Source organism: Aquarana catesbeiana, linkage group LG02 (assembly GCF_042186555.1).
Source record: "Aquarana catesbeiana isolate 2022-GZ linkage group LG02, ASM4218655v1, whole genome shotgun sequence".
Lineage (NCBI taxonomy): Eukaryota > Metazoa > Chordata > Amphibia > Anura > Ranidae > Aquarana > Aquarana catesbeiana.
This window is the reverse complement of record NC_133325.1, coordinates 770217057-770230743: the sequence shown is the minus strand read 5'-3', so window position 1 is coordinate 770230743 and position 13687 is coordinate 770217057. Positions and strand designations below refer to the sequence as shown.

Below are 13687 nucleotides of genomic sequence, written 5' to 3'. Positions count from 1 at the left end.
GATTTGTGTACACATGATTGGAATTTCCGACAACGGATTTTGTTGTCGGAAAATTTTATAGCCTGCTCTCAAACTTTGTGTGTCGGAAAATCCGATGGAAAATGTGTGATGGAGCCTACACACAGTCGGAATTTCCGACAACAAGGTCCTATCACACATTTTCCGTCGGAAAATCCGACCGTGTGTACGGGGCATAACAGTGTAAATTTGCTGTCCCCTCAAAATAACTCAACACACAGCCATTAATGTCTAAACCGCTGGCAACAAAAGTGAGTACACCCCTAAGTGAAAATGTCCAAATTGGGCGCAAAGTGTCAATATTTTGTGTGGCCACCATGCTTGGCCAGTCCATCATCTTTACCCTCACCTTCTTTAGCAAGGCAGTGGTCGTCTTGGAGGTGTGTTTGGGGTTGTTATCATGTTGGAATACTGCCCTGCTGCCCAGTCTCTGAAGGGAGGGGATCATGCTCTGCTTCAGTATGTCACAGTACATGTTGGCATTCAGGGTTCCCTCAATGAACTGTAACTCCCCAGTGCCGGCAGCACTCATGCAGCCCCAGACCATGACACTCCCACCACCATGCTTGACTGTAGACAAGACACACTTGTCTTTGTACTCCTCACCTGGTTGCCCCCACACACGCCTGACACCATCTGAACCAAATAAGTTTATCTTGGTCTCATCAGACCACAGGACATGGTTCCAGTAATCCATGTCCATAGTCTGCTTGTCTTCAGCAAACTGTTTGCGGACTTTCTTGTGCATCATCTTTAGAAGAGGCTTCCTTCTGGGACAACAGCCATGCAGACTAATTTGATGCAGTGTGCCGTGTATGGTCTGAGCACTGACAGGCTGACCCCCCACCCCTTCAACCTCTGCAGCAATGCTGGCAGCATTCATACATCTATTTCCCAAAGACAACCTCTGGATATCACCGTGCTGCAGCACAGTTTCAGAGTCTTGGCAACCTCCTTATAGCCTAGGGCATCTTTATGTAGAGCAACAATTCTTTTTTTCAGATCCTCAGAGAGTTCTTTGCCATGAGGTGCCATGTTGAACTTCCAGTGACCAGTATGAGAGTGTGAGAGCGATAACACCAAATTTAACACACCTGCTCCCCATTCACACCTGAGACCTTGTAACACTAATGAGTCACATGACACCGGGGAGGGAAAATGGCTAATTGGGTCCAATTTGGACATTTTCACTTAGGGGTGTACTCACTTTTGTTGCCAGCAGTTTAGACATTAATGGCTGTGTGTTGAGTTATTTTGAGGGGACAGCAAATTTACACTGTTATACAAGCTGTACACTCACTACTTTACATTGTAGCAAAGTGTCATTTCTTCAGTGTTGTCACATGAAAAGATAGAATAAAATATTTACAGAAATGTGAGGGGTGTACTCACTTCTGTGAGATACTATATATATATATATATATATATATATATATATATATATATATATATATATATATATATATATATATATACATACACACAAAACTGTTCTGATATTCTGAATAAACAAAATATGATTTTTTTTTTCGGTCTGTGTCCCATTGGAGAGATTTCTTTTCACTTTTTGACCTGGTTTTACAACAGGAAGTGATGGGAAATCTCTTCTGGGGGAAATGCCTTTCGACATTTGTCACTGGAACTGGTGTACCCAGTGGAAGATCTCCCTCTGTACTTGTTCTGGATTTCATCAGGCATGCATCATCGCATGTCTGATGAAGGGTCTCTGTGAAGTCCAGAAATATTGCTTATTTATGTGATCATGAATAATAAATAAATGGAACTGGCGCCAATAATGAAACAAAAAGGAAAGAAGGGTTGCTGCACCTGAAATTAGTGAAGACTAATGAAGAATGAATGCTGTGATAAAGGGCGCTCCCAATACAATCATTAGAAATGCAAAAAGTGATTTATGCAAATAGTATGTATACATTCAAAACCGTGTATTCCAGAACATTCAAAACCGTGTATTCCAGAACATTCAAAACCGTTTATTCCAGCACGTGTCATCAGGAAGTGGTCAGGGCCATCTGGTGAGTGAATTTGTTGTCACTTTGGGTGAAAGTCACGAATTTTATTTGGAACACGGATTTTATTTCTCACATGGTGTTGGAGTGAAATCATCTAGAAAGAATTTTGGAGCTGTTTTGAACTTTTCATGATATATTTGTTTGACCAATCATAAATATATTAATTAATTTTTTCTGAAATATTTGTGCACATGTATAAAGTGAAGCCATTCACTAATGCACGTTTATACACAGTTTTGAATGTATACATACTATTTTTATAAATCACTTTTTGCATTTTTAATGATTGTATTGGGATCGCCCTTTATCACAGCAATTCATTTATGTGATCATGCCAAAAAAAGGAGCTTTTCTCTTTGAACTAAGCTTGTTGGTGTGCTGGGGACATATCTTATCCAGGTAATGCACAAGGAGGAGCGAGCAAGGAGTAGTCGATGTTCACACTTATGTCAAGGTGTGCTTGACTTCAATAAATGAGACCATCGATCGATCGGGGTGTCAAAAATCAAGGACCTTTTCATTTATATAGTATCTATTTATGTGTATTTTTTTTCATTTACAGCACTTTAACAATTTCATAAACACTGACTACTGAACTATGACTTCAAGATCCTAGGCCAGTGCTCTCCAAACTGCGGCCCGGGAGCCAGATGCGGCCCTTTGCTTTCCTCTATCCAGCCCTTGAGACACTATTCCTCCAACTGACATTAATAATGAGGCTACATTCCTCCCACTGACAACATGGATGGGGCACTATTCCTCCTGCTAAGACCAGTGATGGGGCACTATTCCTCCTGCTAAGACTAGTGATGGGGAAATTATTCCTCTTGCTAAGACCTATGATGAGGCACTATTCCTCCCACCAATACCAACCATGGGGCACTATTCCTCCTGCTAAACTTAACATTGGGGCACTATTCCTGTTAAAACCAATGATGAAGCACTGTTTACTCCCACTGATGACAGGACATTTTCTACTTTCACTGGCCACGGTCCAGGCCCCCTAAAACCTTAAGAACAGTAAACTGTCCCTTTGTTTAAAAGTTTGAAGACCCCTGTCCTAGTTTAATATTTCTTAACTATTGTGCCACAGTAGCCTGGGGTGCCGCGAGCACAGGACCCAGTTTGCCCTAGATTAACGCCATGAGTTGCAATAGTGCATCTCCTCCAGACCTCCTCCACCTCCCAACCCTCTGGCATGCTGCTGGAGCCAAAAAGTCTCTGATGTGAAGGAGGACTGTGTGATCGGGGGCTCTGTGATGGGGGTTTGTATGGCTGGGAATTTTTGTGATGGGATGACTGTGTCATCGGGGGATCACTGTGATGGGGGTCTGTGTGATTGGAGGTCTCTGTGATGGGTATCTGTATGATTGGGGTTCCCCATAGTGACACTGTACTACTCGTGGGGGGGGGGTGATCAGGGATTTTTTTTTTTTACACACCGTGATGATCACAGTTATAAGCAATAGTTTTAGCTGCAATGTCTTTCATTCATGACAGCTTGCTTAGTATTGTGATCTGTGATTGGCTACAGTTAATCACATGGTACAAGGTGCTGTAATTGGCCCAGGTACCATGTGATAGCTGTTGGCTAATCACAGCATTACTATAGTAAGCAGAACAGTCATGAAGTGAAGCCATGCGTGACTGTTTTGTTTACATTGTAATCATGTGATTGCTATGATTGGTCACAGTAATCAGATGATACCCTGGGGGCTCATACCTGAGCAGCGTGATCCCCTGAGTCCACTGAACACAGAGTGAACGGGGCCATGCCACTGTGTGCTCCAGGGGGCATGCCAGTGCGCATGTGCTCAGCAATGTACCAGCACTTTGCTGAGCCTATAGCTGCCGCCCGCTAGCAGTAAAAGTACTGTGAGTGAGCGGCAAGTGGTTAATAATAATAGAATAATATTAAATAAAACATATTATTTTGACATACTATAAACCAGAAGAGTCGTATCATGTGTCAGACCATTGGTTTTGTGGTTTCTGTACAATGCTGAAACTACATGTGCTCTTGTGAGTATGTACTCTCTTTATCCGTTAATAAAGTGCTGTGGATAATGCACTTAAGCCCAGTGCACACGATCGGACTTTCCAACGGGAAATGTTCCATGTCAGACTGTTGGCGGTAAATCCGACCGTGTGTATGCTTCATCGGACAATTGTTGACGGACTTTCCGCCAAGAGATGTTGGATGGCAAGTTTTCAAATTTTCCACGGACAAATGTGTGTTGTCGGACTTTCTGATCTTGTATACACAAGTCCGTCGGACAAAAGTCCAAAGTACAAACACGCATGCTCGGAAGCAAGGACGAGCCAGAAGCGGTCGGTCTTGTAAACTAGCGCTCGTAATGGAGAATTAACATTCGTGACGTGGCAAATTATGAAATCTCGAAATGCAGCGCACAATTCTCTTCTTCTTTAATGGGATAATAATGAAGCTGCTTTGCTGGTGATACTGATGTAATTATTGCAAACAAATTTTCAAAGGGTTTTTTTTTCTAGTGATATCAAGAATAATATTATTATGCTTGTTTTTTTTTTATTTGGGCAAGTTACCACAACACCATTATCCTGTAGTTTTTAAGATCAAAGATACAACTATGTTGGTGTCCCTTGTCGATTTTACATTGTATTTTTTTAAATGTAAGTGCTACTCCCAAACTGTCGTTTGAAGTAAAACACATAGCCAAGTATTATTCTACACAATTTTTATATTGTGCATTTAAAAACAAATAAAATTAGACATGATATCTGCCAATAGAACTTAACCAAAAAGTGCATTCTATGCATCTAAAAATATAGAAAATATACCAAATCAAATCATCATTCAAGCAAAAAAATAATGTCAAAGCAATAACTCCAAGGCCAATAATAAATAACACGTTATCTCCTCCGATTCCACAACATGTCTGGTCAGAAACAAACTGAAAAGCACGAAATGAAAAGAGCGAAATGAAAAGCACGAACTGAAAGGCTCTAAATGAAAAACGTGAAAAGAAAAGCGCGAATCAACACTCACCAAACTTCTACTAACACAAAATTAGCAGAAGGAGCCCAAAGGGTGGCCCCAAAGAGCCAGTAAACCACGTAGTACGTCACTACATTCGTAATTGTTGGCCAACAATTGTGTGGCCATGTGTATGCAAGACAAGTTTGGGCAAACGCCCTTCGGACAAAATTCCACGGTTTTGTTGGCCAACAATCTGATCGTGTGTATGAGGCATAAGAGTTTCAAGATTCCCTGATCTTAAGAGGGCAGCGTTGATCTTATAATCCAGTCCGAGTTGAGCATTACCAGTGTATACAGTCGAGGCTGTTCATAACCCTTTCACACGGTGGTGTCAAAATACTATCTTGTTGTGAGAATTTGATGGGGGAGCCAACCAGGACCTCTGATGTTATGGGGGGACCTCTGATATGATGGGGGACCTCTGATATGATGGGGGGACCTCTGACATAATGGAGGACCTCTGACATGATGGGGGACCTGTGATGTGATGGGGGACCTCTAATGTGATGGAGGGACCTCTAATATGATGGGGGACCACTGATGTGATGGGGGGACCTCTGACACGATGCAGGACCACTGATGTTTTGTGGGGCCCTCTGTTATGATGGGGGATCTCTGATGTGATGGGGGCCTCTGATGTAAAGGGAGGACCTCTGTTAAATTAATTTCATCAAGGCGGTTGTGTACATCATCCCAGACTCAATTTTCCCATTGATAGGCAACATTTACGATTTAAATTTAAATTTTGGACTGGGGTGCCACAAGATATTGCATACTTTTAAAGGGATGCCAAAAGGTTGAGAAATGCTATCCTAGGGTATGCTCCTTAAAAAAGGTATGTTCTAACTAACACGGTATATTAAATTTTTAAATCTCCAAATTGGCTTGGTCCAGGGCAATCTCTGGTTTGATTGGTTTGCTCAAATTAGATTTACTGTATCATGAATATTGCAGAACAGCCATTAATATGAGAATGAGTTGGGATTGTTCCAGTTTCCTGCAGCAAAAAATGCTCCAATGGTCCAGATGTGGTTGAAGGTCCGGCCAAATTGTTTGGTAAGTAATTAGGCCACAATACTGATATTGATAGGTACGTACAACATTCTGAAACCACTATCAACTTTTTCACTAATTGAAGAGTTTGTAGTCTAAAGGACTGGTGTGGCCCTTCTACGAAGCAGAGCTATTCAGGTTCTCTGGAATCAGATGTGCAGACTTTATTATCTTCTTCCTATAAGAAAAAATACAAAAGTGCATGACAACCAGGCATGAGGCATTTCTAGAAGGAGAACAAGTATGTGGGTTATAAGTTTTGATTCCACTCACTTTGAGCATAGGTAAACAGCAAAACAAAAATGTAGTATATTGCTCCGACATTATGTGATTTCTGCATTTCTTATTTTATTTTTATATCCACCTGATGATCCTGCCAGTATCACACTTCCTGTCCTAGGGTGACAACACTCACTTACTGTACTGGATCTATGGAGTATTGTCACCCTAGGACAGTAAGCTTTTTAGGATTAGGGCGTTTAGGACCCCCCTCCTCTCTTCACTATAGCATAGAAGGCGTTTTTCTGGTTCACAGAAGAGAAATGGAAGGCAGATACCATTGTTATTTAAGGTAAAAAAATTCCTATAGCTTTAGTCACGTCACCTACTGTCATGAAATATGTTCCATGTTGTGCAAGCAGTTGGATCCTGGAGAAAACTTCACTACAGGGATGCCCCGTCCTCTTCCTGTCTCTGAACTTCCGTCTCTGCAAAGCTTAACAGTTTTGGGTCATCAAGCAGAACAACAGTACAGATCATCTGACGGGAACATACCCCCTCCTTCCTCCTTCCCCATTGGGAAAAGTTCTTTCACTGATTACACTGCCTATAACACGATCTGCGAATGAGGGTGAAAATCCTGTGACTAATCAGACGCTCCACCATTCACAGATGGTGTTACAGGCAATGTAATCAATGAAAGGACTTTTATCAATAGAGGGCGTGGATGGTAGGGCGTGTCCCCATTGGACTATTTGTACCGCTGTTTATCCTGAAGAAGATCCAAAGCTGCAGCACAGGAAGTTCAGAGACAGGAAGAGGACTGGGCATCCCTGCACAGAAGATTTCTACAGAACCCAGCTGCCTGCACAATGTGGGACATGCTTCATTACAGGTAAATGATTTGACTAAAGTTGTTGGGATTTTTTTTTTTTTGGTAAACTTCAGCTTTAAACCCTTGTTAAATAGCATATGTGCACTGCACATAAACTCTCACAATTCGTTCGATGGTCAGGGGGGACTTTATACACATGATATGGCGCTGTCCGAAACTTGCCCAATATTGAGCAGAGATAGTGCAGGTTATTTCTGATCTAATCCCAAATACCTATACCTCTTGATCCGCTTGTGTGCTTGCTGGGCGCAATTGATGCTGAAATGTATCCAAAAGGTATTTATATTATGGTGTCTAAGTTATTGAACCTAGCTAGAGAGCTGGTTGGCCAATTTTGGCTGCCTCCCACTGTGCCTTCTAGGGCACAGTGGATCGCCTACGTTAATTCCCTTCTACTTAGAGAGCAGTTGGCTTATCGTCATCGAAAAGCGGTTAAAAAATGTAACCACATTTGGCAAAGTTGGCTTGATAACCCAAGTCTCGCCCCACCACAATTAGCAATGGATAGGTTATTACAATTATAAGACCACCTAGAGTTATCATGGTTATGGCCTGAGTTTGGAAATTTCTCTGCTGTACATCTGAGAGTATAGTTACATAGTTAGTCAGCTTGAAAAAAGACACAAGTCCATCTTGTTCAACCAAAAAAATAAAAAATAAAAAATAATAATACAATCCCATATACGTGTAGCGCTGGTAGATTTATGATCTACCATCTGATAGGTAAATTTAGTGAATTGCTCGTTAGAGGAAGTTAGATTTGCCTCTGTTCCAGCTTGGCTGACGTTGCGTGTGGTTCCACACTGAGCCGGTGGGTGTCGTTGTTACCCTTAGCTGGTGTGCGTATGGGTGCTCCTCTGTCCCGGGGACAACTCGGTGGAGGTGGTCCTCCGAGTTGCATTCTGGGAGAGGGTATTTATGGAACAGACACCATGTTTAGGGGTTTGTTTTTAGCCACCTGCTGGCAATCCTGGCCGACAGGTATGCGTTAGAGTACCACCTCGCGGTCCTCCATTCGCTGCGGCACGTGGGTGGGCCCAGAAGCCTGTCTGGGGCCTACCACAGCAGCCGAGGAATGGTCCTGAGCTGTCTATCCAGAGTGAAGAAGCTGGACAACCGAGGAGATCCCAAGGAAGGACCCGTCATGGAAGGATCATGCGGAGCTCTGGTCTGGAGAGGGGCCTGGTGACTCAGTTAGAGGACGTATCCTGAAGTAGTCTTATTACATAGTACTGCCGGGTTGGCTTAGAGGTCCAAGTACTGTGTCTGACATTCACCGTGAACCAATACATCCTGTGGCAGAGGATAGTACGGGTTTATTTCAAGCAAGTCTGTGGCAGAGACTTTTGTTCGTGCTACGTACTGGTTGCTAGGCAAGTGAGAGAGGCCTATCCAGGCGAGCAAAGATCGTGTCCCACAAAGGGGATCGCATTCAATTACAGTATTCAACTTTAAAGGACGTTCTAAAGAAACCTAAGGAAAGGTATTTGAGCTTCCCTGCAGTTTTCCTCCTGCCTCTTTCCTGCTACTTCCTTCGTTACTTGGTTCAATAAAGCATTGAAAACGTACTCAAGTGTTGGTGCTTATATCGTCCAGAGGTAAACTCAACGGAACCCTAGACCCGGTGCCGGTGAAACAGAGGGAAGGAGAGTGAAGGTAACAGCCCGGTTAAACCAGCAGCTCCACCGAGAGTTAGTGCTACATACACAATCCTTCACCCACAGTTGATCCAGAGGAAGGCAAAAAAAAAAAAAAAACAACAAAGCATTCTCCAATTTGCTACAGCAGGGGAAAAAATTCCTTCCTGATCCCCCAAGAGGCAATCCGATTTTCCCTGGATCAACTTTACCCATATATGTTAGTACCCAGTTACATTCTGTACATTTAGGAAAGTATCCAGGCTTTTTTTAAAGCAATCTACTGAACTTGCCAGAACCACCTCTGGAGGGAGTCTATTCCAAATTTTCACAGCTCTTACTGTGAAGAAACCTTTCAGTATTTGGAGATGAAATCTCTTTTCCTCTAGACATAAAGAGAGCCCCCTTGTCCTCTCTGATGACCTTAAAGTGAATAACTCAACACAAGTTCACAATGAGATCCACTTATGTATTTGTACATGTTGATCATATCCCCCCTTAATTTCCTCTTCTCAAGAGAGAATAGATTCAGTTTCTCTAATCTTTCCTCATAGCTAAACTCCTCCATGCCTCTTATCAGTTTGGTTGCCCTTCTCTGCACTTTCTCCAGTTCCCTGATATCCTTTTTGAGAACTGGTTCCCAAAACTGAACTGCATATTCCAGATGAGGTCTTACTAATGATTTGTACAGGGGGGCAAAATGATATATCTCTCTCTTGAGTCCATACCTCTCCTAATACAAGAAAGGACTTTGCCACAATAGCAACAGAGCCATCTAAAGGTAGGCAAGCTAACTGCACCTGCCAACATGCTTTTTTAGGTTTAGGCAGCCAGGCATGGTGTTATATTTTATTATTTAGCTTCAAAGGTTATTTAAAGTGGTAGTAAACCGCTGAACCCCCCCCCCCCCCAAAAAAAAACCCTGCAAGACAATGGCATAATATGCTAGTATGCATTGCATACTAGCACATTATGAAATGATCGCCTTAGAACAAAGCCCTTCCAGCGGAGCCCTGTCACCGCTGAGAGGGCAGACAACTTCCACTCCCCCGTCCTCTCTTCCGGGATCAGCGCTGTGAATGACCGGAGCCATGATGACATCACCATGATGACCTTTAGAATGTAAGCTCTACGAGCAGGGCCCTCCTGTACCTTTTGTATTGAACTGTACTGTAATTGTGTTGTCCCCCTTATACATTGTAAAGCGCTGCGTAAACTGTTGGTGCTATATAAATCTCGTATAATAATAATAATCACGGTATGCCGGATCTTCAGAACGCATACGCCGCTCATGTCAGCGGCTGCATGCAGGGTGAATATCTCCTAAACAGTGTACGTTTAGGAGATATTCGATTGACCTCCAGGTAATCCTTCTTATAGCCTTATCTGTTGGTAAAAATAACAAAACAGGCTTTACTACCGCTTTAATTGAAGAGCCACCTGTCCTAAAGCGAAAAAATCATCCACTTGACAAAATTATATGAGTTTTATAAATATTTGATCAAATTTGACTGAAAATTGTTCACCTATCTACAGTATGTTGACAATAAAACTTTGAAGATCAATCAGAAGCAATTAGTACTCAAGTCTTCAACCTTTGAGTTTATGGCCTGCAAAACCGCCATGTTTGGGAGGGTTATATTTGCAGCATAATGTCTATTTTTTTATTATTAAGTGGCCACTCCTAAATTGGGGCTCGTTTACACCTGCATTGGTCTTTGAAAAGTGATTAGTAGTGAATCATTTTGCACAGAACGGCACAATAGTAGCTTACAGCCAATCAGGAGGTGATACTGCTGCCTCTTGAGTGTCTGTGGTTTTTTTTTTTTTGTTGTTTTTTTGTTTTTTTTAATTTTTTATTTTTTTTTGACAGCTGAATGGGGTTTTTGAATGAGGATACTATGCAACAACTGCAAGTCACGGAAGAAATGCTCAGCTGAAAACTGAGCATGTGCAGAGTTGCCACCACAACTACAAAATCCCTAGCTGCATTGAGGACATGGGCAGAAGGGGGAGACAGAGAGCAGGAGGATTAACCAGGTTTTTTTCAGAATACCGACAAAGAATCTCATAGTGACTGAGTATGAACAGCATGTATTACAACATTTATTGATAGTTTTATGATGTGGGTTTAGTGACACATTAACTCACCTAAACAACGTCTAACTTTTTTCCATCCCCCCCCTCCCTTTTTCACAACTGCTAAAGAATGTTGTTCTGTTATTTCACATGGTACTTCTGTGACACTTACCCCCGAAGGAGCCATTGATGATGATGGGTCCTCTGTTCTGCCACAACTCCTAAATCTGCTCAATCCCCACTGACACATCGGGTTAGCGGTAGGGGACCATTTGTACCTGGGTAACTTAAGCGTTAGAGATTCACAACAATGTTAATATACAGAATAGACCCAGACAACCAGATAGCAGGGTAAGTAAATGTATTCTCTCAAAGCAGGTGACAAGACAATACGTGACATGTAGCAACTAAACACTTCAAGGTTTCTGAATTGAATAACTTGCACACCGACCTATAACCGGAAGATCTAACTGTATTAGACAGTATTAAATCAAAGTTTAACTAGACAACCCACTGCGGAGCAGACACAGACCTGTCATTGGCCTGCTCAGCGGGGATCAGAGAACAGAGCCCCCGCTAGCAGGCGGCTCCATGTAAAAGGGGCATAAGGTTGGCCGGCTTGCGTTGGGGCCCTTTCTTACAAAAGTACTTGAGAGTATGTTCCTTTACGAGTGAGTGGATGTGTAGCTGTAGGCTACTAGGTAAGGGGGGCAGTCTAAGCAGAGTATAGTGTGGGGGGGTCAAATGTGTGTTCTCCTCCCACCACTCCTAGCATCAGTTCCCAGTCCACTAGTGGCAACCTCATTCCTTTAACCTGAACACATAATAATTACACAGGTTCTGTGGCTGATTTTATACGGTAATTAAACTCACTTGGTGTCGTATCTGAATTAAATTGGCCTTAGAACCTGTTTAAATAATATGTGTTCGGGTTTAAAGGGATGAGGTGGCAACCGTACAGTCCACCCACTTGGCAGTTCCAGACATCAGATCCAGGAGACTTGGTCCCTTGGCTCTGGTAAGCTGTGGCAGCAGAAGTATTCTCCCATTGAAGTGGGGAGTCAGGCACCAGCAGTAGGCCCTTTCTGTGTTGAGCTCTTTTCTCTGAGGTGATTGCAGCACAACTCACAGTAGATCCTCTCAGCACCCCATCCTCTCCCCGGAAGAAACAGTATCCTAATCTTTGCCTGGGAAAAGCAGTAAAAATCTCATCCTCTGGTGCAGGGGATTGCGGCACTAAAGGTCTTGCAGTCTCCATACACAAGGATAGTGCAGGTTCTCTTCCGAATAATCCTATTGGCTCTGGGGTTGCCACCTGTCCGGGATTCACCTGGACAGTTTGGGTTTGGAATCATGCGTCCGGGTTTTGCCTGAAACCGGACACATTATTCAGACTGGACTATGGCTTCCCAGCAGGGTTGCTGGCTTCAGTTGTCTAAGCTGAGAGTGTCTGTTACACTCTCTTTCATGCTATCCAAAGCCAGCACTAACAATCCCCACACACACACACACAGACGGGGGAGGAGAGAGGGCTCGATCTGCACCTCTTTCTCCCACCCCTACCCCTCTGTGTCTGCCCACACTCCAATCCCCGGCGCTGTGCCTCAGAAAAGGAAAGTGGGGGCTGGAAATTTGAAGTCCAGCAGCCTCAGATACATCTGGATAAGAGGTGCTGACTGCCAAGGGGTGAGTGAGCTCACCATCCATCCCTGTCTGTGACTGAAGTTTGTTCCCTTCTCTCTCCTGCCTCTGAGTGAGTACACTAAGGTAAATCAGGGTTCTCAGAGCACCCCTTACATCAGAGTTCCCCTTTACACCAGAGGCCACAGTGTTCCCCCTTAAATCAGAGTTCCCAGAGTATCCCTTATGTTAGAGTCCCCAGAGTTCTCCCTTACATCAGAGTCTGCAGAGTCCCACCTTACAGTGAAAGGGAACTCTGCGAGTTCAGATGTAAAAGGGGAGCTCTGTGGACTCTGATGTAAAGGGGGACTCTTGTTATTAACTTCATATGATTAGAAATGTTATTTAATAGCAAAATATGTGTATAGTTTATACTATAAAAAAAAATTGCTGTGTGCCGCCTAAGTATTCGGGTTTGACTTAATGAAAAGGTGGCAACCCTAATTGGCTCAGAATCTCCTTTCTCCTCATTGGATCCAAACCTGCAGCCAGAATGGAGGGGGAGAGCAGAGTGAGCAGGGAGGGGAAGTTCACATAGGGCCTGCAGCCAGCAGCACCTCTGTAATTCAGCACACACATGTGGTTCCCCCTGATGGAAAGGGCGAGGAAGAAGAGCATACACATACACAGCTGACAATGTTTACAATGGGAGAGTAGAGCGAGGAAGTCCAAGCCGGCACTACAGCTCCTCTGTCAATTGAGAGGAGAGGCGGCATTAACAACAGCAGCCCGTTTTCTCTCTCCTATCTGATAGGCCACCAGGGGGGGGGGGGGTCAGCTGCCCGTTACACTTCTATTATTTACTATGTAATCGTGTTGCAAGACAGCACTTCTGGGTTTCCAGCCTAGGCAGGGTCCCGCTGCCTCTTGGAATTGCTATGTCACAGCTATCCCAGGATGTAGTGTGTTACTTAGCCACAAATGTGCAGTGCATATGTGCAAGTCCACACGTGTGTACAAATACCACGGGGCACTGCAGTGCCCATTCACCAAAAGTGAGCATCATTTGTGCGCACATGTGGAAATCCACCATGGCTGTGCAGATGCACCGCTGGTC

General features: G+C 43.5%; 1 protein-coding gene across 2 annotated transcripts in view; it reads right to left on the bottom strand.

The window, feature by feature from the left end:
• Positions 1–4750: 4750 nt before the first annotated feature.
• Positions 4751–13687, bottom strand: part of BTLA (B and T lymphocyte associated) — a 52395-nt gene continuing 43458 nt past the window's right edge. For both annotated transcript variants that reach the window (XM_073617312.1, XM_073617311.1), the window contains exons 5-6: positions 11123–11236; positions 4751–6298 (exon numbers count right to left, since the gene is read on the bottom strand). In XM_073617312.1, the coding sequence (XP_073473413.1) occupies positions 6251–6298; positions 11123–11236 (162 nt within the window). In that variant the 3' untranslated portion in view covers positions 4751–6250. The remainder of the gene's footprint in view (positions 6299–11122; positions 11237–13687) is intronic.